The sequence below is a fragment of the Lepidochelys kempii genome, chromosome 2 (genome assembly GCF_965140285.1).
Source record: "Lepidochelys kempii isolate rLepKem1 chromosome 2, rLepKem1.hap1, whole genome shotgun sequence".
In the NCBI taxonomy this organism is placed as follows: domain Eukaryota; kingdom Metazoa; phylum Chordata; order Testudines; family Cheloniidae; genus Lepidochelys; species Lepidochelys kempii.
The window spans coordinates 176,066,586-176,093,972 of NC_136381.1; the positions used below are offsets into that span (position 1 = coordinate 176,066,586).

General features: G+C 40.6%; 1 protein-coding gene across 2 annotated transcripts in view; it reads right to left on the reverse strand.

Moving 5' to 3' along the window:
- The window catches only part of VOPP1 (VOPP1 WW domain binding protein), an 86,922-nt gene that overhangs the window by 38,013 nt on the left and 21,522 nt on the right, over window positions 1-27,387 (reverse strand). Inside the window, exon 2 of one of the 2 annotated variants that reach the window (XM_073332811.2) lies at window positions 7,815-7,878. The exons of the other annotated variant lie outside the window; for it this stretch is intronic. Within the exon in view, the coding sequence (XP_073188912.1) occupies window positions 7,815-7,868 (54 nt within the window). The 5' untranslated portion in view covers window positions 7,869-7,878. The remainder of the gene's footprint in view (window positions 1-7,814; window positions 7,879-27,387) is intronic. 2 annotated transcript variants of the gene reach the window in all.

Genomic DNA, 27,387 nt, shown 5'->3' on the forward strand with positions numbered 1-27,387 from the left:
AGCACCTCAGAGATAACAAACAGGTATTATCTGAATTTGGCCAAGCTTCAGAAAGTATGAACATTCTGTAAGTATCAACAGAACCATTGGTTAAAACATAAAGCAGAAAAATAAAACATGGATAATATTTGTGAGTTAGAATTTGACAAAGAAAACTGTCTCTCTCCATTCTAATGTTGGTGAAATTGGCTTAGTATTGCACATGTTTCATCCAGGCAGGAAAGTTATATTTACAAACAACTTTTTGAAAGGTCTCAAAGCATTTTATAAACCACATATTTATAGTAATTGCTTCATTCTGTTCTCAAAGGCAGCCAACTCTGGGAGCAACATGAAAGCGGTTTACCAGGGCATAGCAATACCACAAACCATTTTAGGACAGGAACAGAATAATAACGTTTGATCTGTTTGAAACCAGAATGATTATACTGTATCTCACTGAAGCTACAGGGGAAATTTTAGGTATGTGAATATAATCAGCCTACTTAGAATCTAGTCAGGACATGAGGACATTGAACCAACTAGTTGTGAAAGTGCCATAGGATCCTTAGTGAGTAGAAATGGCCCGGACCTTGGTTTTCATCTTATTCATCAAATATAATTTGCTATGGTCCACTGAACTTGGCAGCACTTTGCGTGGATATCAGTGCATCTCTTTTTTCCGACCTTGTTGATAGGACTGACCATACATACAAAGACCTTATAACCTTGCGAGCTGAAAAAGGCACTTGAAAAATCCATTTTATGAAGTAAATCCTGTCCGTGGTTTCTCAATGCACAAACCATATCAAATGGTGTTTATACACAGGCTTCCATGGCCAAAGTGTGGAAGATTAAACAAGATATTAATGGGTTTCAAGGACAACAAAATAATTGCACCATCCTCTTGCCTGATGTTTTACTTTGTTGTGTAGTAAAGCTGAACAAGATCCACAGAGATGGTCTAATGACAACACAACACTGTGCACATTGGAGGATCCAATTTAGGTCCCAGTCTCGTTGGCTAGCAGGGGCCCAACTGCTGGAGAAGAAGGGAGCACATCATGTTACTCCAGAGTCTAGTTCTGGCTAAAATACACAGCAGCACAGATAGTCTCTCAACAGAGCCACAGCCAAATATCCTTGCCAGAGGGAAGGTAACCATTGTGTGTGGCCATTGGGTGTACTGAGGGAGAAGGAAATGAGAAACACTGGACAGACTGTGATGAACAAGTGGAAATTTCTCTGCTAGACCAATGCAAACAGGTAGTTGGTTTGCAGGTTCACCGTATACTGGGTTCATTCATTAGACAGAGCTTACTAACAGTCTCGTTAGGGGTTAAGCAAAACACATGTGTACACACACACACAGAGTAAGTAGGTCAAGGTACGGGGGGACTCATCTTTCACAGTGCCTTTGGGAGTTCAGGTGAGTGTTGGACTCACCCTAGCAGCCATCTCTATGCTCTTTTTAACTGTCACCTGCTGCATCATCCCAACATGGCAGAGCTATAAGAAAAGCACAGGGCTTCCTTTTATAGGAGCAACATGCTACACACTGACAGCACCAGAGATCCTAGTTGCCTCCACTGAAAACAAAGGTGCAGAGACCTAAAAGCGGAATGCTGATGTGTAAACAGGTGCTTTACCCAATAATATTGAGTGTAACCTCCATGATTATTCCACTTCCTTTCACATGTGCATGGAAGAATTATGGCAGGGTAATTCAGTAATTCAAGTAATTCAGGGCCCACCTTATAAAACAAACCATAAAAAGGGAGGATAAAGCTGGGAGAATCGTTCAACAGCAATGTAAGGGAAAAAGTAAAAACATACGAAAATTTAGGCTATTCACGAATCCCTCCCACAGTCTCTTTAAAATTAATATTATCCCTTTCAGGAACAAGATTCCTTGCTTTGTATGATGCTGAACTCATTTTACCTCCCTGCAGGTAATGAAGTGAGGCAGCATTGTCTACATCACTGCCATTACCATTGTGATGAAAAGAAAAATAATAAACATGGTCCAGTGTGGCCAGTGTCACTTTCAAGTACAGAGAATACAAACCTTGCTCGCTGTCCTCCAGGAACTGCACTGAATGTATTTGCCCGAGACTTGTTCCACCTCCTGAATGACCCTGAGGTGTGAGGTACTCACATATTGAAGGCTGCATCATTCAGATCAGAGTTTAAATTCAAGTTCTTCCCATTCTTATCTGAACAACTCCAACATTCAGTTCCTTTGTTAAAAAGGTTTAAACTGGAATGTTTGGCTACATGTTTCCGAGGCAGATTTTGCACCTACATTTTCCCACCCTGAGAATAAAAATGGACCCCCCCCCCTTTTTTTTTTTTCCTTTTTACCACTAAGCATTTAAGTCTTCAGGAGCTACTTTCCATCTTCCATAATAATTAAACCAAAGCTCAGGAAAGGTCAAGTACAACTAGATGGATTCAATGCCTGATTTTCTATCTCACGCATTCACAGAGGAAGAGAGCAAGCCAACGACAATGGCTAGTGTGCCAGACATCGGTTAGTTAAACTATGACAACCCACCAAAGGCTAAAGCAGGGATCGGCAACCTTTGGCACACATCCTGCCAGAGTAAGCCCCCTGGTGGGCTGGGCCAGTTTGTTTACTTGCCAAGTCCGCAGGTTTGGCTGATCGCGGCTCCCACTGGCCGCGGTTCACCGTTCCCCCCTTGGCCTGGGACAACGAACCACAGCCACAGGGAGCCGCGATCAGCCAAACTTGCGGACGCGGCAAGTAAACAAACCAGCCTGGCCTGCCAGGGGGCTTACCCTGACGGGCCGTGTGCCAAAGGTTCCTGATCCCTAGGCTAAAGGAAGGAGAATTTCTTTGATGGTCCCATGAACTAAGAGGCTTTGTTCTATTCACGTTATGTGCTCTCTCTCTCTCATTTGCCCAGGAGAGAGGACGCTGACATGATTGTGCGCTGCTATATAATCACAGCTCTTCTCTGTCCTCTTCCTACCAACATTATTTATCATTCCTGACACTTCATCCGATGATGTACTCTTTCCCCATGTCTTTCTTCATGAATAATCATCAAAAGTCAAAAGATTTCTCTTACCCCAGTGAAGCTTTTTTCCTATTGTTTCTGACATATTTATTCCAAAATTTCAGTTATAGGATCAAAACTCCATGGGCTTCATAATCTCACAGTACAAAATAAAGATTGTATCATCAATCACATACATCCAGTACAAAGAACAGAGCATGCAAACTATTTTAAGTAAATTAATTTTGATAGAAAAGACAGACAACCTAATATGGTTCATTAAGAGGTATGTGTGCCAGGCCCACTTCTGAACTTGCAAGGAGTTTATTTTTGAATCCCATTATGCATGGTTATGAGTGTCTGTTCACTGTAAATCAGATTGCGTGGGCCCCATGTGTATTAAGCAAGTGAACATATGAACACTGAAGAGAGGTCAAATAGATTTCATAGAAGCCATTTTGATGTGTGAAAGTCAGTTCAGGGAGAGTTTAGATACTTCAGCACTATGAGCCTGATATTTATTCTACCCGCCTCTATAAGGTATCCAAGGGTAGAGCTTTTATAATGGTCAGATTTTACCAGCCTTACACTGAATAGTAAGCCCAGCTGCATTCTGACTATCATCTGTCCCCTGCAGGGAGAATGGCATTTACTGTCATTAGTATTGTGCCCTCCACGTTACCACAATGTGCCTATTTAAAATTAAATTTGACAATCTAAGTAAGGCCTAAATTTATTATAACTTAGTTAAATCATTTACATTAAATGTAAAAAAAGAATATTAAGCTGTACATGCTTTCTGCCATGTTTAAAAGGAAGTCAAACCACTGAACTGGTGGAAGTCACTGGCTAAGCATCTGGAACCAGAGTTGGCTAAAGTGCTAAACCAGCTTTTGACAGCAGGTGCAGAGCAACTATTTCTACGTTTCAGTTTATTCAATTAGTTCAGTTAAACGACTAATTCATTCAAAGTTAAGAAACCTACTGGGAATGGAAAAAGCAGGGAAGCTTGTCTTCCTCTTCCAGTCTATGAATAAAAATGAGGTGAGAGGATAAGACTGGTTAGTTCTAAAATCTTGAAGGGCATAGCGACCAGAAACAATCACTTAATTTCACTAAACTACAGATAATACTTCATTTGTTTAATAAAAACAGTTAGTTTTAAATGTAAAATATATTTTGATCAACTTTTCCTTATTTATCCAGCACATTTATGCATAGGGTTTAAAGCCAGAAGGGACTACTGGATCATCTAGTCTGATTTAAGGTAGTTTTATTTAATAAAAAATGCTGGTTTTTTGTGCATTTTTAACTGAATTTGAATGTCCATCCAAACAGAACTTGATACAAATTGCCAGTAATAATTTAATCATCGAGTAAATAAGGAATACATCACTCACCATTTTTAACATAATCAAAATATAAAAATGAAGATTCTGAATAAATGTAAGTTAAGCTATATAATTGCTTAAATAAATACACATACATATAGCATATGTTTCTGGTTAGCAAAAAGAAGCACCAAATTTGGGGTAAAGACTAAATTTAGTTGCAAATCTACATGTTTAACGGTCACCAACCAATCAGAATCAAATTTTTTTTAGGAAACTAAAAAGTACAAATGCAAAACACTATTAAAATCAACAATTTAAATAAAAGTTTCCTGCCTGCTGATTTAATTCATCATTAACATCAGTGATTTAAATTAATTTGATTTAAATTAATTCACCCTGCTCAGTCTACTGTATTCATCAAGCAATTAAAAAGAAGCAAATAGTTTGATCTGATGTGATTTGTATTTGGTTAACATGTCAGTTCAAGTTCTCAGGTTAAGTGACTATGGCATTTGGGCATTTACCTGCCATGGGACCAGGTGTGCCAACATAAGGTTGAACAAAAATATTTGTTCAAAATGGGAACCTGATCCTACCCATATTTGGATAATCAGCAGCAGCACCATAGCAAAAATAGTGGAAGCACGACCTGAAGGCCCTGCCTAGGAGTGAGTTTTCCTTCTTTGGGTGTGTGTGGGGGGGAGTATCCTTGGCATATTTCCAATGAAAGGAATACAGGCAATTCAATAACAAAAATCAGTTCTGACAGGTAGCAATGCCTAGTAATGGTGAGACATTTTTCACAACAAGGAAATAGGGTCCTATGCAACATCACAACTTTAACGGTCTTTCTTTCAACACTTTGAATGCAACGTCTTCAATGTCTCAAATATCTGGTGTTATACACACCAATTGTGATGTAATCCACAAATATAAATACCCACTAACGAGTGTTGCCAACTCTTGCCATAATTCACAAGTCTAGCAAATTGGTGTTTTTCTTAAAGCCTTCGCAACTAGAGTCAAATGATTACACAAGAATCTCAACATTCCTTTTCATGGGTTCTCAACACTTTTGGAAATCATCTCATAACATAATCTGAAGAGTAAACATCTACCACAGGTTCCAAACCAATGTAGAAATGCTGGAGTCATAGCCACTGCGAACAGATCCATCTGATTTAAAGTACCAGTCATGGTATGGCACTCATGCCTTTACCTGACCTGCTTTTTGCTCCTCTAAACTCAGTCCATTCATCTTGCAGGTACGAAACATGGCATTTTAAATGGAGATAACCATTTACACATCTCCCATGTTGTTCAGTTTATGTAATGCCACAAATCCAAATGCCAACTAATCAGTTCATTAGAAAATTAAGCCCCTTCCCTACTCCCTACCCTCACAATAAATGGATCTTATGGGCTACTGGAAGCAGTCCCGTTGAGGGTTAGGGCTCCACAGCCAACCTACGAATTACAAAGCGCATTTACCAAGGAATGCCACTGGAAGCTTAGGTCACAGATTTCCAAGCTGTGATCTGTAAACTGCAAGTTGTCTACAAAGCCCTTGTTTGAGGTCTGTGGAGATATGGTTGGTCACATGGTGTTAGATCTCCTTCTTGTTTCAATTTCTGAGAAACAGAATGCAAGGGATTGGGAGATGAAGTGGTGAGGAAAAATGGATGGGATGGTGTGATTAACTTTTTTCAGAAAGAACAAAGATTTTTCAATGAACACAGCTAAGAGCTCTCCACTGGATTTATCTTTCCAGGGCAAGCAATTGCTGTAGTTCCCAGAGGGATGTTAGACAACTGTGAAGGGAAGGGGAAGTGTGCATGAGACACTCTCTCCATTAAGATGTGGTCCACCCTTGAGAAAGATTGAGAGCTCTGCCTTGGGGTATTGCTATGGATGGATAAAAGCATGAAATAAAGCCAGCAACGTTTAATTTATAAACCTATAATTGCTAGACAATTATTCATTTGGAATGAAAGTATCAAGGATTTCATCAGTGCATTGTCCACATTAAAAGATGGAAATAGCAGTGATAGCTTAGAAACAAACACAAACAGAAAAAATACCTGACATAGTTGCCCGGCTCTAATTAGGATGACAGCTGGGTAGAATTTATGGACCCTGGATACAATTCAACCCTGGGATAAGCAGGGGGCAACTCCATAGGAATAATTTAGGTCATCTGTGTTCCCAATGGACTGGAAACATGTCACCTCAGGATGTGATGCAGACATAAAATTTCTAGACACCATTAATGACTGCTTCTTGGAGCAGCTAGTCCTGAAATCCACGAGGAGAGAGGCAATTCCTGATTTAGTCTTAAGTGTGCACAAGATCTGGCCTAAGAGGTGAATATAGCTGAACTGCTTGGTAATAGCAACCATAATGTAATTAAATTTATCCTTGTAGGGGGGAAAATACCAGAGAAACCCACCACAGTAACATTTAACTTCAAAAAGGGGAACTACACAAAAAGAGGCTAGTTAAAAGGAAATTAAAAGGAATAGTCTCAAGAGCGAAATGCCTGCAAGCAGCATGAAAACTTTTTGAATACATCATAACAGAGGCTCGAATTAAATGAACATCCCCCAAAAAATGACAGCATGGCTAAACAACAGAGTAAAACAGATGGTTAGAGACAAAAAGACAGCCTTTAAAAATGGGAAGTCAAATCCTATTGAAGAAAATAGAAAGGAGCATAAACTCTGGCAAGTCAAGTGTAAAAGCATAATCAGGCAGGCCAAAAAAGAACTTGAAGAACAACTAGAAAAAGACACAAAAAATAACAGCAATTTTTTTAAAGTACATCAGAAGCAGGAAGCCTGCCAAATAATCAGTGGGGCCACTGGAGGATCAAGATGCTAAAGGAGCACTCAAGGAAGACAAGGCTGTTGCAGAGAAGTGAAATGAATTCTTTGCATCAGTCTTCACTGCAGGGAATGTGAGGGAGATTCCCACACTTGTGCCATTCTTTTAAGGTGACAAATCTGAGGAACTGTCCCAGATTGAAATGTCAGTAGAGAAAGTTTTGGAATAAATTGAGCAATTAAACTGTAATAAGTCACCAGGACCAGATGGTATTCACCCAAGAGTTCTGAAGGAACTCAAATATGAAATTGCAGAACTACTAAATGTGGTAGGTAACATATTAGTTAAATCAGCATCTGTAGATGACTGGCAGATAGCTAATGTGACACCCATTTTTTAAAAATGGTCCAGAGGTGATCTGGCAATTACAGGCCAGTAAGTCTAACTTCAGTACTAGGCAAACTGGTTGCAACTGTAGTAAAGAACAGTATTATCACACACATATATGTTGGGGAAGAGTCCAATATGACTTTTGTAAAGGGAAATCATGTCTCACCAATCTATTAGAATTCTTTGAGGAGGGGTCAACAAACAGGTGGACAAGAGTGATATAGTGTACTTGGATTTTCAGAAAGCTTTTGACAAGGTCCCTCACCAAAACCTCTTGAGCAAAGCAAGTTGTCATGGGATAAGACCGATGTCCTCTCATGGATCAGTAACTGGTTAAAAGATAGAAAACAAAGGGTAAGAATAAATGGTCAGTTTTCACACTGGAGAGAGGTAAATAGCAGGGTCCCTGAATGATCTTTACTGGGACCAGTGCCAATCAACTAATTCATAAATGATCTGGGAAAAGGAGTAAACAGTGAGGTGGCAGAGTTTGCAGACTATACAAAATTCCTCAAAATGGTTAAGTCCAAAGCTGACTGAGAAGAGTTTCAAAAAGATCTCACAAAACTGGGTGACAAAATGGTAGATGAAATTCAGTGTTAATAGGTGCAAAGAAATGCACATTTGATAACATAATCCCAACTATACATACAAAATTATGAGGTCTCAATTAGTTCCAAGAGATCTTGGCATCATTGTGGATAGTTCTCTCAAAACATCTGCTCAATGTGTAGTGGCAATCAAAAAAGGTAACAGAATATTAGAAACCATGAGGAAAGGGATAGGTAAAAAGACAGAAAATATGATATTGCCACTATATAAATCCCTGGTACACCCACATCTTGAATACTGAGCGCAGTTCTAGTTGCCCCATCTCAAAAAAAAGATGTATTAGAATTGGAAAAAAATACAGAGAAGGCTACAAAAATTATTGGAGGTATGGAACAGCTTCCATAAGAGAGATTAAAAAGACTGGGACTTTTCATCTTAGAAGAGAAACAACTAAGTGGGGTTATAACAGAGGTCTATAAGATCATGAATGGTGTGGAGAAAGTGAACAAGGAAGTGTTATTTACTCCTTCATGTAACACAAGCATTAGTGGTCACTAAAACAAATTAATAGGCAGCAGGTTAAAAATAAACACAAAAGTACTTCTTCACACAACACACAGTCAACCGGTTGAACTCACTGCCACAGGATGTTGTAAAAACCAAAAATATAACTGGGTTCTAAAAAAGTTCATGGAGGATAGGTCCATCATCGGCTAATAGCCAAGATGGCCAGGGATGCTCCGGGTCTCACTAAACCTCTGACTGCCAAAAGCTGGGACTGGACAACACAAGATTTATTACTCGATAAATTGTCCTGTTCTGTGCATTCTCTCTGAAGCATCTGGCACTGGCCACTGTCGGAAGAGAGGGCTACATCTGTCAGGGTAATCCGCAGGGACGTGCTGGATGCCGCTTCCCGCAGCTCCCATTGGCTGGGAACAGCAAGCTGTGGCCACTAGGAGCTGCAGTCGGCCGTGCAAATGTAAACAAACGATCTGGCAGCCTGCCAGTGAATTACCCTGACGGGCCGCAGGTGCCCACCACTGGGCTAGATCGACCACTGGTCTGATCCAATTGTGAGGGATCCTGGGCCTTGAATCCGGGCCTATTGGTCCCTAGGCAGTGCTCAGGCCTCAACTGCCATCCAGCAGCTCACCTGAGTAACCAGGGAAGGGTCCAGCAAACGGTTAGCTCTCAGAGGGCCCTGCCCCCAAAACTCCCAATTGGTGGAAACACCCTGCTCCCCAACTGGCTGAGGAGTGCTATATATCTTTCATTTGAAGACCTCAAACATTTCGAATAGAGGTGCGGACCCTCTGGAAATTTTAGACATAATCTGTGGAACCCCAGGGGTCCGCGAATCACAGGTCGAAAAAAATCACTGAACTAGAGGAATCCCTGGGTGGCTGCTACTACAGACCCCTCCTACTACTGCCTACTCCCAGTTCCTGCCTCCACCTGCTCCTGGTTCCTGTCCTCCTGTCCCAGATCCTGCTTTCCTGCCCTACTCCAGGGCCTTTTTCCTCTGCCTGACCTCTGACGCTGCCTCCAGGTCTGACCTTCAGCTTGGTACCCAACACTGTCTTTGTTTTTGACCTTTGGCTCCAACCACAAGGCATGACTCATGCTTGGAACACTAGGCCTTACCACCCATGGCCTGGTCATTGCACCACTATGGCCATTCTTATGTTCTTACAGTAGACATGAATTGTGCTTGCTGCCTCTCTCTTCAGGGCTCTGTTTGTTGACGCAGAGTACACTGCTCTCCAAAATATTAGTCTTCTGCATGGTTCGCTTCAGACTATAAGACTATATTATGGCAACACTGAACCAACAATATGATGCTTCAATCTCTGAAAGACAGCATCTTGCAGGTAGATAACATAGCAAACTGGAACTGCTGAATTTGTGGATGGTAATAACACTTATGGGAGAGAAGCAGGATGAAATGGCAAAGGGGAGAATGGCAGAAGAGGAAGATGACAAAGGATATTAAGGGACTAAGAAAAGTGGGGGGAAGATTTATAAATGGGTAGGGGACAGCAGAAGAAAAGAGATTAGAGATAATAGTTTCCAAGTCTTTGGGACAGGGATTGTGTCTTTGTGTGTTGTTGTACTGTGAATGGGGCCCCAATCCTGAGTGTAATATAAATAATAAATGATTTTAAAAAAGAACATATAAAACAGCAAGAAAAAAATTACCCAGTACATTTGGGGCAGATTCTGCTCTACCCCTGGTGTAAATCCATTAAAGTCAGTGGAGCTGCAGAGCTGTATAACTAGTGTAAATCAGATTAAAATCATGCTCCAAAATCTCCAACAGCCCCAGAACTTTGGGGATTTATTTAAGAACGTAGAACACACAAACCAATGGTCTTTAAATGTTCCCTCCAGGTCCCAATCAGTTTTCTTCCCTGACAGAATTAAGACCATTAGCAAGAGAGAAGAGGCTAATCCCACCCCTTTGACCATGGATGGCTCTGGAGTGGACTTCACAAATTCCAAGCTTCAGTTGAGGCTCCTTCTCTTCAGTTCTCAAGTTAATTGCTCACACAACCAGGAAATCATTGTTTTCAGACACAGGGCCAAATTTTCTGGTAGTGTAAGTTGGCCCAGCTGCACTGAAGTCAATGGAGCTATGCCATTTTATAGCATCAGAGAACTCACCCCTCAGTTCACTGACTCCCTAAGTCACTTAACTTGCTATTTTTTTTAAAAAAAGAAATATAAAATTACAGTGAACTCAATAGGACTACACAAAGTAGTAAAATTAAGCATGTGCATAAATGCTGGCAGACTCAGCGCTTAGATCTTGAAGTTTTAGGTTACTGAGTAAGAACAACTGATGCCTTGCTCTGTTCTTTTTCGCCTTCCATAAAAGTAAAACAGATCTATACTAATGCATTCCAAGATTCATAAAATAATTTGTAATAATTCACACAAATTCCTTACAAAAGATCCACTCAAGATGTTGGGTGTTTTGGCTAAAGGCTGCAGGATTGGACCTGATCTCTCCCCTCTCCCCCCAAGCAACCAACCTAAAATAAATGAAATGAAAGTAATATTTCTCCCCAAATAAATTTCTTCCAATTAATTAAACAGTACACCTGCATGCAGTACACACGTATGGCCTTACGTTGTTCCCATTGAACTCAATGGCAAAATTCCAACTGACTTTAAGTAGACGTTTTCATGGCTGCCTGGGAAAGATAACCGCAATGCAACCTCATCAGTGAGGGTTCCCGCTTCTGTAACAGAACAGGTCAGCTTCTAGCCACCCATGTCTACATTTGCTGAGTTGTTTCATTAGGAAAGGACATCCTAGTCACTAACATCTATGCTGCAAAAACAAAAAAACACAGCAGTGAGCTCAGAATCTGGGTCAACTGACTTGGCTCATGGGGCTAAAAACAGAAGTGTAGATGTTTCCATTCGAGCTGGAGCTTCGGCTCCAAGACCCTCCCCTCTCACTGGCTTTCAGAATCAGGACTCCAGCCCAAGCAGGAACATTTATGCTAGTATTTTCAGCCTCAAGCCTGAGTCAGTTGACCCAGGCTCTGAGACTCACTGCCGTGGGGTGCTTTTTTTTTTTTTTTTTTTTTTGTAATGTAGACATACTCGGATAAAGCTCCAGTTTGGAAAAAAGTTTTGTTCTCCCTTTGCACCTTCCAACTGCTGCTTTTTGCTATCCCCCAGACCTAAGGACAACATCTTCATTCTTCATGAGGAGTAGTAATTCCTCCAGTAAGTGCTTCCACTGAACTCCAGGAAATCCTAACCATCCCCATGTTCCAGACCCTCAGCAACAACACCTCACATCACAACACTTCTATAGACAAGAAGCTCTGCCTCCAGAATACACAGGCCTATCATTAGGTGGGGTTACAGAAGTGCATATGGAAAAAATTAATCATTTCAGCTAATGCAATAACTTAATACATACACTTCGGGCTGACCTTTAACTTTAAAATGTTGGCTCTGACTTGTCATTTCTCGGTGAATGACTATCCTGTTTTCAGATGCTTCTAAGAGAAAATCCCTGTGGTTGGACTCTCAAAGGGCATCTGATTTCTAATTTTCTTGTGCATTCTTTGCTGGATTTTAGGGCTTGATCCAAAGCCTGCTGAAGTCACTATCTTCCATTGGCTTCTATGAATTTTGGCCCAGGCCCATAGCTGGGAACGTTAAACCTAAATAAAACAGTCAAATTAAAATAAAATTTTTCTGCTGCCACTAATCTAGAGATCACTAGATCTGGTACTTTACGAAAGGCTGACACAGGTGTCACTAGGAATGTCTGTGGATTCTGCTAGTTCTGTTACAGCTCAGATACCAAGGTAATGAGGTACCAAGCCTCAATGGGGTACTTATGTGGCAAACATTCTAGAAAGTCACTTTAACAACCAACTCAAGGGGCACATGTAATGCTGAACAAATTGCTACAGTGCTTTGTCTGCTATGCCTTTCATGGATTTTTGTTTGGGGCCGAAGATTTTTTTTTCCAGAGGAAAAGAATCTTCCCAGGGGACCTATTTTCTTTTCCTCCTGTAACCTTGGCGCGCGCACACAAGAAAAATTATAGCTACAGTACAAATAAAAATAGCTAGAGAACCTACAGCTGTTGTTGATTTCCAAAGTACTCAACCTTGCCCATTTCATGACAAAACAATATGATTTGATTTCAGTCCTGGCAAGATATCGTACTTCCAGGAGGCAGATATTTCAGCCAGAGTGAATGCCAAAGGCAAGCAATGAATCTGAGTTTCAAGGAGAAGGAGAAGAGGACAGATTGGCATGATCAAGACCACTGAATGTCCACTTAAACTTTTCTGCCTGCCTTTTCATTCCCATTTAAACAGTCAAACACCAGTTGATTGTATCAGGCTCGCAGACTTCTTAGCAAGTAAAGCAGAAAAATATGTTTAATGAGAGCTCACAAACTGGAAACACATTTTTACAGCTAAAGAACAGATTTTTCCTTCTATTTTAAGTGCTGAAATGTCCAACACAATTTTTCCCCCTAAATAAAGTTCAGTTTCAAATTTGTCATTGGTGTGTATTTTGTTCTCCTACCTGAATAAAGAACAAGGTAACTGTAAATTCCAGTAGTTATTTCTAATGAACAAAAAGTGTCCCAGTCAAACTTTATAAATAATAGCCAAAGAGGCAAAATGCTTTAGGATTAGCTAAGAAGGATGTGACACCGAAAGTACTTACCTGTGCAGGCCCCAAGCAACATTTCACTGGACCCAGGACAAACCCATAACATGGGCCCCCATCCCAATTCACCCACCTACTTAAAGAAAGAAAATTTTTTATTTCTGAAATGGCACAGATAAGCCTTATCACTTTATGTTTCTGGCCTTTGTCATTGAAAAGTCATGCATGACCTCACTAAAGTCAATATTTCTTGTGTGTTCACACTCAATAGACAAAACAGCAAGATGACTTAAGCATTCTTGTGCCATAGAAGATCATCTGTAGTTTTTGATGAGTGCCAGCTTGCTGAAATTTCTTTTGGCGTCTGCCACAGTCACTGGCAACGTGAAAAACATTCATAGGGCTATACACACTTCACTGAAAATTAGTTGCATTTTTTGTTGTAAATCTCATTAACTGGTGGTGGCAGTTCAAGTTCTTTTCCAAAAGTAGTCTTGAAGATTTTTTTCAGATACAGCATTTCACATGAAAAGTTTTCCAAAAGAGCCTGAAGATACTTGAGAACCAGATATTTGAATAGTTCCTTCAGTTCCTCAGGCTCCAGTGAGACATATTTTAGGACTAAATGGAAGATAAAACAAATGTCATTGATTCTTTGAATCAGCCTTCCAATTCTTAGATAACACTGTCCAAATCTGCATATAACATATTCCTTCTTAATACTCTCATCTTCAGAGGTGACAGAATATGAATCCTCAGAGTGTCTCACCATTAAATCTTTTTTAGTCCTCTCTGATGGCCACCGGTGTCAAAGTTGCTTTAATTCTTCAATAATATCAGCACTGAGAGCGGACTCTGAATCAAGAGAGATTCTTGATGTTGCTTCAGTTCTAAAACTGCTTCTGATTGGCCCAGGTAAATCTTGAGAGATCTGGACACTGCATAGTTGCATAAGGTACAAAGATACTCACCGAGATTATACAAATAACATTTAGTCAAACTCAAACATCCACAATTTAGCCTGATTTTTTTTTCACACGGTGATGGGCTTGTGGCGCTCTGGCTGGGCCCCATGGCAATGGGTGGGCCCTGATAAAGTGTACACATTTCCCCCCTGCCTTTAGTTGGGGGCCTGTACTTGTGACATTTCCAGCACCATCACCAACCACCAGGGATTGCCTTATACTTAACTGATTACAGATTAGGCAATGCAGAATTAATACTGGATAGCCAATGCTTACACACACACACACACAGAGAACGAGGGAGAGCGCGCGCACGCGCAGGTATCCGAAAGCAGCAATTAAGTGAAAAATTATAGCTTCATTTATGCATGGAAAATTAAATGATACAGAAATGAAACAGAATCAAGAAATAAATAACTTTAATAAGGAACTGTAGGGCCCACTCTGCAAACCCTAACTAAGGCAAGGACTTCAATTCACTTCAATGGTACTATTCACATGAGTAAAGACTACTTGCCCGAGTATGGGTTTGCAGGATCCAAACTACACGGTATGTAATATTTAGTACAAAAATTCCAACCTCTTCTTTCTAAGAGCCCATCTACACTATGTTTCAAACAATTTGATTCCATTCCCACTGCCAAGACAAAAACAGCATTAGAGCACAGACAGGACACTGCCGTGTTTGAACATAGTGCTGCAGCATGGTAAGTTGTGCTGCACAAAGACGACACTAAATTACTCTGACCTAGCCCAGTCTCTGCTAGCAAATGGGCCACCGATTTATAGACACATTCATTACCCAATGCAAGAGGGGGCAATCACGCATTCTCTATTGAGTGTTGAATGGGGCTTGGCTCTGCCTATACCAGTAGTTAAATTACATTTAACTACAGTTGAAGGTCATGGGGATTCAGCAGGATAATCATATGTAACACATGTTGTCAACCTTGTGTTGACACAGGGTAGGCTCTGTTTAAACTACAGCTTGAACTATGAAAGACTCAACAAAACTGATTGTTCCTAGCACAGCTTTCCTGTCCAGCATGGACAGGATCACTTTGGTCCTTGTTTATTTTCCCAAACAACAGAACTAGCTGAAATGGTACCGTACTCTCCCTGGGGCAGTCTGTAGCATGGTTTTTGAACAAGATTGTAATATGATTTTTGACTGTACTAGATGGGGGTGCAACCACCCCAGGCTGCAACCATATGTGAAAATAATTTCAAACATGATTTCATCTTAGACGGTGGGCAGAGCTTTAGGTGAGACAATCTTCCTCATACCCCCACATAGGACACATTTTTAGAGCCCAGCATGGATACACAATTTCCATCCGCATCCGATCCGCAATCTGCAAAAATGATTTGCAGATTTACAGGGCTCTGCACATTTTTACTAATGCAACTGGAAAGTTTCAAAGCAGTGTAAGAAAATGAAAAAGCAACATGGGTAGAAATGAGAAATGTTTTCAATCTACCATTGTGGACACCGCCTCAGTGCAGAAACAGCTTGATCCCAAACCCACTCAAATCTACTGGAGTCGTTCCACTAACTTCACTGGGTTTTGGCTTCGGCCCTAAAACTTTCCTCTCAATGAGAGAGCATAACTGGTAATGTTTTTTCTACTACGAAGATACAGTGACATGATGATAAATTAAAAGCAGCAACAATCAATCACTCTTGCCAACTGTGCACCTCTAACCTTTCTTCTTTAATATTTCAAATATTAATTATTTAAATACCTGTCAATGGGTCATAAGGCAAGTGCTGCAGATGATAATTGAACTGCAGGCCTAACTAAAATGAGGGAAGCCATCATAACGAAGAAGAATGGAAGCTCTAAATGCAGGGGAAACCTCTTTTAGCTTATGCATAAATAAGATTTCAGGTAGCCCTGAAGCTGACAAACAAAGCAAGCAGCTTCTTGAGGCTCTGCAAAGTTAAGAGCCCTGCAGTTCCACATACGCTATGCAACTCAGGGACCAACACCGTTTTCCCCCTCTAGCAGTAAGAACCACCACCAGGCACTATCATGAAACAGTTGGGTGACGGTGGTTGTGGAAAAGCCTGGCCTAATTTCCTCCCTCTAGCAACCTTAAAAATGGTAAGAGCTGCCTTGAGAGAGTGTCCCAGGACAAGATTTGTCTCAGGGAAATGGTGTGTTGCATTTTCATTTTAATAATGTATTTCCTGGAAGGCTGTGTGCTCACAGACTAGTTTTCATTGGTCCTTCACAAAAGAAGCCAAAGTCAGAATATTTTTGGACAGGTGACCGGCTGGCTAATTATCACAGCCACTCCCAGAAGCCTGCACTTGGGACAGCACATTGTTCAAAAAAAGGCAACCCAGCACAGAAGGTAGCATTTCATACTTGAAAGGAACAGTGGCTGAATTAGAAGCACCTTACAGCTTGATTGCATTTAATTGGAAGTCTTCAGAGAGTATATTTGCATTTTGACTTAAGTCCTGTCCACCAAACATAATTTAAATGTTAAACTTTTCTCTGCAACCACAGTGGCTAGCACCCTCTTTGTTTTTAAGGAAAAGCTCCCATAATCACATGACTCAAAGAGCTGGGTCTTTAAGAAAATCACCAGACTCTCAATAAAATTGTGAGAGTTGGTAACACTGAATACTTAACAGGACACCTATAGTTAAGGCTATGTTTTAGTCACGGGTATTTTTAGTAAAAGTCCTGAACAGGTCACGGGCTGTAAACAAAAATTCATTGACCATGACTTGTACTATTTACCCATAACTAAAATTAGGGCCGGGTGCTCGGGGGGGGAAGGGGCGGTCTTGGGGCATCGTAGGTGCTGGGAGGGGTGGGGGTGGCCCAGGACCAACCAGGGAGGTTGGCAGGGCTGGTAGGCTCCCTACCTGGCTCCACATGTCCCTGCAGCTCCTAGGGGGAGGGAAGGTCGGGTGGCTCCATGCGCTGCCCCTGCCGAGCTCCAGTTTCACAGCCAGGAATCACAGCCAGTGGTAGCTGCGGGGGCAATGCCTGCAAGCAGGGACAGCGCACAGAACTCCCTGGGCCCTCCACGTAGGTCAGGAGTTGCAAGGTCACGCTGGCCACTTCCAAGGAGCCTCCCCCGGCCAGGTAAGCACCGCCCTGCACCCCAACCCTCTGCCTGTGCCTTGAGCTCCCTCCCACGCCCAAACTGCTGCTGGCCCAGGGGCTGCCCGAGTGTTCGGGCAGCCCCTCAACCAGCCGCACCGGCTGCTGCAAAAGTCACAGAGGTCACAGAAAGTCACGGAATCCGTGACGTCTGTGATTGACATGCAGCCTTATCTATAGTCCACAGCCACATTTTGAAAACCCTTCACCTATTTCCTAATAATTTATTAAAGGGTTCAACAGGACATAAGAGAAAGGAAAGCTATTTGTCTTTTAAATAAAGTACACAAGTAACTAAACTAAAATGGATCATGTTTATGAGTGATTAAAAAAAAAGAGTAAGCTCTGTTCTGAGCCGGGGTTTTTTCCCCTAAAGACCGCTTACGTCGTTTCCCCTACTATCCATCTTGCTCTGAATACTACTGAATTTTTACATCACTACATTTGGCTAGCCGTTTTTCGGAACGCTCATACTATGACAGTGTTTCAGGAATATTTTACTGGCTGAAAGCTTTTTCTGGAAGAGAGTGATCGCAATATCTTTTAATTTCACATGCAGAATTGAAAAGCTCATTTTACTGTTTCCAAAATGGAAAGGGAGAGGGGACTCTCTAGAACCATAAATTAGGCTCCAGCCTGGTGTTACTAAGGAGGCAGGGTTACTAAGGAGGCAGCCCCGAGGCCAAATTCAGTGTGTGTCAGCCTGTAACTATGAATAAAAATAGCTGGGTCAAATTGCTGGGTTTTCATTCTGGTGAACTATAGGTAAAAAAAAAAAAAATCTGTTCATCTATCTAGAGAGATACAAGCATAAGCCAATTTTACGGTCATGTGCCCGAATTTCCCCCCTCTTCTCCCCCGGCTGTATTTAAGCCCTTTATGGTTTGGTTCCTGTGTTTTTAAGAGGCTATTTCTTCACACTCCAACTTGCCAGCTGAAATTAGCTAGTGGCAGAATTATACATCTGGGGGCTGGGTGTATAGAACTTTCAACAGAAGACCCAAGAGGCTAGAATTCACTTTGGTCTGTGTTGAGCCAATGGATAAATTAATTGATTTTGTGGACACGTTGTATGACCTACTAATTCATGTAGATGTTCTCAAGTTTAAAGTGGTTTAAGGAAGGTTTTGATATCTTAATTTTGTGGTTGTTGTTATCCGTTTCTCTACACTCAAAGAGCAAACAAATACATTCAATCAGAATTACTTTTATTTTAGATTAAGAGAGCAACAGAAGAAAAAAGAACAACTGTAAAGTCCCCAAGTGAAAATCACCCCTACTCAGAGGGCCCAGAAAGGCCTACAGACCACATATGCCTTCAAATTAGAGCATATGTGCTGTATAGGCTTTGTTTTATGCATAGTGGCGAATTTCACCTTACATGAGAGAGCACATGTTGTGTGAGTCCTAGGCAGACTACACTGAACACATAATGGCTGGCTGTCTCTATAGCCAGCAGAAATTTAAAAATGCATAAAACAGAAAAAGGCAAAACTGTTACGCAGATAAACACAGAAGAGGATTTTTAACGTCATTTATTGACATTAGTTCATATATGATAAATGTAAGTAGGTGATTTTATAGAGGTTTTTTTTTAATATGTGCATAGAGGCTACAATAGACATACTGTCAATTTGAAAAACAAACACCCTGATGTAAATAGGCATGCAAATTAAGTAGAGTGGCCCTTGATGCTCTTGGCAAGTTTCCAGAGTTGCCAAAGATGTTGCAAAAATGTTTTCAGCGTAACAGAATATATTGTAAAACAAATTTTTTAAAAAATGCTGACATTTCTAAATGTCAAACAAAGAGTTCAGAACAACCAGCAAATAGACACTGGGGGTCACAGCATTTGCTGACACTCATTTGATGTCTTCTCAGAGCCAATTCTTCCTGTTGTCACTATTATTTCTCTTTGTCTGGAGCCAGTAATTTTGTTTGGCCAGTGGCTTAGGCAGGGATACTGAAGCAAGCAGCTTATATACCAGTTGCTTTTACCGGTCAATTAAAATAAAATGAACCTGGTACAAAAGCTTTTATAATCATCTAGGTTATTTCCTTAGGTGTTGAGAGGGGAAAGCAAGCAATTGTGTGTTAAATAACACAGAAACTGTACATCTGTCCCTGATAAGAAGAAATTCACATAGACTGATGTGAGATAAAATGAACAGCAGGAAGCTCAGAGGTTGTAAAATCAGTTGTCTTCAGTTTTTGCTGGAAGAGGAAGCTGTGTGTGGTGTATAGCGCACACAGAATGAAATAAAATGGAAGTGGATTCATTAGAAGTAGGGTTTGTTAGAAAATATAAATAGGGATACAGCACTGCTACTCCCTTCAACTGACTGGACTCATTACTGAAGAGTTTTCATGGTTTATTCAAACACTGCAGGGGATTTAGGAGGGAAAAACTAGGATCACATGAGCTCAAGGAGTTAGATAGAGTCTAACCAAAACCTTCCTAGTTCCTTACTACCCTGTCTACCTTTCCAACTGAGGGAGCAGAGATTCAGTGATGGAATCATGAACATCAAAAGGACCTTTTCCTGGTTCCTTTTCTAACATTGTATCTAAATGAACCTTCACTATAAAAATGTAGGGCTGGAAGGGCTCAAGAGCTCATCTAGTCCAGCCCTCTGTGCTGAGGCAGGGTTAAGTATACCTGGGCCATTCCTGACAGCTGTTGGTCTAACCTGTCCAATAACCTCCTATGACGGGGTTCCCACAAACTCCCTAAGTAAACAGTTCCAGTGCTTAACTATCCTTGTAGTTAGAAAGGCTTTCCTAATATCCAACCTAAACTTTCCTGGCTGCAAACTAAGCCCAATAATTCTTGTCCTGCCCTCGGTGAACATGGAGAACAATTGATCACCATCCTGTTTATAACAAACCTTTTGCATATTTTAAGACTGTTATGCTTCCCCTCAACCTTCTCTTCTCTAGACTAAATATGCCAAATTCTTTCAACCTTTCATCACAGATTACATTTTCTAAACCTCTGCTCATTTTTGTGGACTGTTCTGGACTGTTTCCAGTTTGTTCACATCTTTCTTAAGTGTGGTGCTCAAAATTGGATGCAATTTTCCAGCTGAGGCTTCGCCATTGCCAAGCAGAGTGCGATACTTAACTCCCATGTCTGACCTACAACAAAATGATGTTAACACAGCCCAGAATGACATGGCATTATGCTTCTGCAACCTTCCCCTGAAATGGACTGCCAACAAATATTGAACAGCAATCCGGGAGTGCGTTAGTCCAGAGTCTACAAATATTTTCATTTGGGATTTAAACCCGAGTGCATTACCACTTGTCGCATTGTAATAGAAGCGGTGGTTTTCCATCCTGTCTGCTCTGATAAGTTCACTACTTGATTTTCTGGGCCATATGTAATCAAACAAGAGCTTATTTTCTCATTTGGTTCTCAATTAATCTGATTTTTTAAAACCTAGTTAAACTTTTGCTCATCCTTCCACTGATATGAGGCTTGTAGAGCGATACCTAGCACTTATTTAGCACTTTTACTAGTCAAAGCACTGCATGAACATTAATTGAACAATTCTCACGCCATTCCTTGGAGTCAGGTAAAATATTATTATCTCCATTATATTGTTGAAGAAACGGAGGCAAAGAGTTGAAGTGCTTGAGGCCTAAGGCCACAGAAGAATTTAGCGCTGGAATTAGAACTCAAATTCCTGGGCTCAGGCCTCCAGACCACATCTCCTCTCTCAGTTATCTCACTTCTAAACTAAGACTCCAATCTTGCTTTCATTTATGCACCACATAACATATCAGAGGTTTTCTTGGTCATTTATGCAACTGAGATGCTCAAACAAACAGCCTCTCTCATATCAATGAGCATGGTCATGAATTCATCAGCAGAATGCTGTGTAAATCAAAATTCAAAAGGGCTAGGTGACCCAGAGTGCATATATTGGATTTCTTTTGAGGAAACAGGAAAAGTAGGCATCTCAGTGACTAAGTTACTTCTGGATCCAAGCCTTCACGCCATGGCTTTTAAGACCTGGACATATGGTTCTGACAGATCTAGCTGCAGGTTGACATGGCAAACGTATTGTTATTAAACACATTTCTGTTGCATCACATTTGGCCCCAAACATATCATTATGGGACATTTTGTGGTTGATATTTTGGCCCCAGCAGTTAGAACCCTGATTTATAATATTTAATGCTAGGCATATTTGATTTTAAGGCTAATACAGTCCATTATGATCATTTATTCTAACTTTCTGTATAACACAGGCCATAGAATTTCATCCAGTTAGTATAGAGCCCAATAATTTGTGTTTGACTAAAGCATATCTTATGCTCATAAGGATTAAATCTCTTTCCGGTCATTTTCAACACCTATATGCAGCCACTAGGTGAACAGACCTTAAGTGCCAGCAATATGCAGATAACCCACAGCTCTACCTATTCTTCACAGCATATGACCACACCTCTACAAACAAGGACACAGAACCTTCTCTGGGAGGCAGTTCAAGACCATGGAATGAACTCCACCAGGAAGTAACGCCAATTACAAACTTCACTACCTTCAACTCCAAGTGCAAGGCACATATCTTTGACCTTTTCTTCACTAACATAAACACAGCATACACTTCTCTCCCCAGCAGAGAGGATAAGAAAACAAACAATGCATGACGGATATTAGCACACTGCTCAGTGCACTATTGCAAGGAGCTACAGTGATAAGCACAATATAAGAAGCTATATAGAATATGCTCAAAGACAATAGTTCAGTATGACTAAAAGTCACACAACAAAACACCTACATGTCATGTGATGAGATTTTTGTGACAAATTATTGTCATGACTAAACATCACAATCTGCTTTATGGTACCAGTACTGTACTCATACCACATGAGAGCACCGAGCATTTGCCAGCTGAACATGAATGAATCCTTCAGTCTAATGATTTACCTACCTCCTCCCCAAAGCATACTCAAGGAAATCCTTGAAAACTGGCTTTTCAGGTGTATTGGCCCTCTCTCTCATCACTGTCCCCACTAGTTTAAAAAGACAAGAATTCTACATTCATCTACATTTTGTGCAATCTCCTGGAAATCCATGAAACTACCTGAGGTGTAAATAAGCACACTTGTCAAGATAGCTTTCATAATCTTCAGCCTTTACTCCCACTGAATAACACATTACTCCATGAGTATCTCTGCTAAGGTCAATGGGATCACACAGAGTAAGGTGCTGTTAAGAGTAAAGGCTGTTCTACATGGGACATTCACATGGAAGTTAGTGAAAAATAGCTAGGATATGAATTTAAAGCAAAATAGTTATCCCAAACTAACTCCCCATGTGGGCACATTCTGCCTTTGTGCAGGTTAGATTAATTCATTTCCAGTAGCAATATCTATTCCATAGTAGCTATTCTGGACCTTTTTCCGGAGCAGACAAGCCATAAGTGAGGCTGTTAAAAATTGGCCCAAAGCAATTATTTTCTTATCATTGTTTATTACAGCTACTTGGGAGTTTGAAAGTAAATCAGTTTTCTTTTAAAAAGATTATTTTTATGCTTCCATTTTGCAATATGTTCCAGCTCTTCCTTTATAGAAGGGACAAACCCTACTTTTCAGCAAAATACTGACCTATTTGTCCCTCCTAACGCACTCTTAGCCCAAAAGAGCTATTTTTTCTCCCCAAAGGTCCCTATTTATAGCTTTTGAATGTTGGCAGATAGAATCTTGCAAACACATGCTTGCTGGATTGTTGTACAATTACCAAGTGTTGCATTCATGAATATTGTAATAAGGGAGGGAGAATTTGGCTTGGTTTAAGGGTGGAAAAGAGCATTGAAACAATTCTAACAGACTTAAGAAAAATAAAAAAGACAGGTCTTATTTTCAGTCTGCTGACCTTGCCATAAGTAAATAACTGAAAACAACCAATTTGACAGTAAAATGCTATATTTCCTATTCTGCACTGAGTAAATGAAATATCATTCAGTATAATCACTGCATAATTATTGCTTAAATGAAACTTTACTCCTGCCACATATCTTAGTGGCAGGGATGAAGCATTAATTAAATAATGCTTTATACATCAATTACAAAAGATATTCCATACTGGTCTCATCTTTGACCCTGCAGGGATGTATTTTTTATTGAGTCGAGCCTTTAAATTGAAAAGATATGCAGAGTATATTACAGTGTTAGATATTCAGGGTTTTGCCATCTAGATTTAGTGAAAGAAGAGTATTAAAAAAAAATCATTGTTTCACTGATTAAGGTTGGTCTGACCTCCTGCAAAACACAGACTACAAAATTTCACCCAGTCATTCCTATAATGGAGGAACTTGTTCTTCCCTATTTCAGAGGTGAATGTTATCAAGACTAATAACTTGTGGATCAACTAGGGCATAACTTTTAAAAAGACATTCAATCTTGATTTAAAGACTCCCAATGATGATGAGCCGATGACCTAAATTTGGGCCGGTTTGGTGGCTCAGTGACAATGCTTCTTATGAAACTTTCACAACAAAGCCCAAAGCCAGATGACACTCACTTGACTTTAGGACTCATTACAAATCAGAACCTTTGGCCAGGTGTGCTTTGGTTCACAAACCTTTTGACAAACTTGGGTGAGTGGAAGTAACACCTGGGACGACATGATTTTGAGTTGTAATTTAGGCTGAATTTTGCTTTGAACTTCTGGATTCACTTGAATCTAAACCTTAAAGCAAAATTACATGAATCTGGACAGGAACAAGGTCCACGAAAATTCTGCAAATTGAAGCACCAAATTCTATGGTCAGGAGTGACAGAGAGGCAGCATACTCAGCTGTGATGGGGGGACGGAGGGGTAGATTACTCTCGATTGCTTAGATGTAATGCCTCTCGCTCATTAAAGCACAGCATTGACAGGATCAAAGCCAATCTCTATCTGGGTCATTTCTGGCTGAGAAGATGGATGTTGTGACCTGAAGCCGTGAGAGTGGGGTGAAGATGGTTAAAGAAGAGGGAAACTGAAGGATTCTAGGGATATAAAAGGGATTATAATGAACCCTCAAATGGTGACAAAAAAAATCATGCTAATTTATACCCAGAGTTTTAAATAGACAAATCTGATTAAATATAAAAGCTCCTTACATGCATTAACAAAATTATTTCTGAAATGGACTACATGAGAGAAAGGTACCCTCCAAACAAGTCAGAACACTACAGCTTAGTCAGAGCCAGTACTACACAAGGGTGACATCACCATTACCCTATCAGGCATTAGTATTAATTACAAGACGGGGTAAAATTTTGTTTGGTTTCTGGTAATGGCGGAAATCTATGTAATAAATGATATATAGTCCATCGATGGGAAAATTTTATTTACATAACACTATTAGCTAGCTCTTACATAGGACCCTCAAAGCAATTTACAAGGGAGATAAGTATCACTCCAATTTTACAAATGGGGAAACAGAGGCACAAAGATTTGCCCAATTTCACTCCACAGGCCAGGGGTAGATCCAAGAACAGAACCCAAGTCTCCTGAGTCCCTGTCCAGTGCCCTAGCCACTGGGCCACATGCTTCACAAACACAATAAGTAGCAGATGAAGAACAGGTGGAAAACATCTTAAAAATCAACATTTAAAACCCTATGAAACCTCCAAATAGATTGGAGATCCAAATAGAAAAGGCTGTGATAATCCCACACTGGGATCTTATCCACATCACAAAAACAATCAGCATTGCTGATTAGTTAGCAACCTTGCTGGCAGTCTCAGCAGAGGGGAAAAGCACCAAATGGGCATGGAGACTAGGGATGCAAAACAACATGTAAAAACAGTAACTGTGTAACCTATTAAATTCATCCCACCCAGTAAGTCTTCCTGTGGACGCCTTAGCGGGGATATAACCAACGGCTACCCCCTGTGAGTCAGCAAGTCATGTAAGGATATGTGATATGCTCATGTGACCCTGGACTCCATCTTGTACCCGTATCTTTCCACAGACTGGGATATGAGCTTTATTTGGGACAGGAAGTAGACTGGATTTTTAACTTCTTGTTAGCCAATGTGGTGAGACAGAAGTTTATTTTTGTAACTGACTTGGTATAGCTAATGATAGAATAACCAACAGTTTGGGGTGAATCTCCCCATTTCACAGCAGTTTGTCCTATATCTGGCATTCTGAACCGTGACCTACTGAGGCACAGTGACAACATACAAGGGAGACTTATTTAGAAACTTATACTCATCACTTTCATTTATTCACAACAGTCAGGAGAAATTCAGCATTTTTTCCCTTCCCAGAGCTTTACACTTTGCGATTTCAACAAGCAGAGCCCTGTACAGATACAAAAATGTAGCTCTGCATCCGTGATCACTAACTTCCACACTCCACCTTTATATGTATCTGCATCCACATCCTATCACACTGTGCCTCTGTGTGTGTGTGTGTGCTGTATAAGAAAGCTATATGGCTTAATACATGCACACGCTATTATTATTGTTGTTATTATTATTTTAAACATCAACCTTATTATACAATAGGCTACAAATAGCCTTTTACATAAAAGTAACAACAAACATCTCAAGTCAATAATGTTCAAAATCACAAACTGAACTACAAAATAAAAAAGTCAACTGCCTATTTACCTTGTGACTTCTACCAGCCCTGAACTGTGGGACTCTGTCTTAGATGTCTTTCTTGGGACAGCTGATTTTCTTTGAAAAATTACTGTGTAAAATCATGAAATCATCCACGGTTTCTGGCTTAAGTGAAGTACGATTCTCATTAATTGTGTAACCAGAGACGGAGAAGACTCTCTCAGAGCGTGCACTGGATGCGGGAATGGAACGCACAAACAGCGCAACTCAGCTGAGAAGGAGAAAGTTGTGCTTGTGTTGTCTCCACCACTCCAGCAATTGCTTTGCAGCAGTTATTTGCCAGCTTCAGGGTGACATACTTTGACACTTCATCTTCACTTCCCCATTCACTATGCAAATCCGCAGACTCTGTATGTGACCATTTTTGTCTTCTTTGGTGATGGTGTCTGTGTAGCTGACAAAAGAAGCATAAGATTCATTGCAGGAATATTTTTCTTCCGCAATGAGACAAGCTTCTTGATCTCACGATAAACTGCCTGTCTCTCTTCTTCAGTGAAAAAACGTTCATCCCTTCATTTGTAGATGCAGAAAAACCATGATTCTGTGCATAGGCTTGATTTCAAACATTTTGATGAGACATTGCCAGGCTTTGGATTTGAGTTGACTTTTTACATGACTATTTACATCAGTGGTAGAAGCATGGAGATGCTTTTTCAGTGTTTTGCTCTAAATGGGCACAAAGTGGAAAGTGGCCTGTGATGACTGCTCTAGTGCATCTGAAGCTTCCTTGAAGGGCTCCAGGAACTCTATTAAGATGCTCAGGGTGTTGAGGACAAAGCTAGCAATGAGTTGAGTATCCCCCTTTTGTGTCAAAATTTCATATATTCAGTCCCACACTGCTCCTCGATTGTCTTAAATGTGAGTAGTTTGCTGTTCCATCGTGTTTCTATACCTCCTTTCAGAGACGTTTGCAGTCTGCTTTGAAATCCAGATCTCCTGAAGTAATAAGATTTTGGCTTGCGTGGATCAGTTCGGCCACTGCTTCCTCTTTCCAGTTTCCCAGTTTGGTAGCATGCTGAAGTATGGTATTTATAATGTGCGCTGAGCAGCTTATTCGCACATAGGATTTGAGGGCTGCAACCATGTTCACTCCTCAGTCTGTAACGAAAACCATCTGGTTGGTAATGCTGTGTATGTCAAGTCTTCTGAGTGCCCGAATAACAGCCAAATGAATGTTCTCTGTAGTTTTTGGTTTCCTGCTGTCAAACTGAGTCACACAAAGCACCCACTCCACTATTCTGAACTGTTGAGGCTCTATATAGTTAACAGTTACTCCCAAACAGGCAACCTTTCTGTAATCATCCATCCACAGATCGAGGGTAACTCCTCCACCCACTGTGCCAATAATGTTTTTCAGCTCCATGGAGATTTGTTTTCTTTTTTCTTCTGCCATCAATGTGGC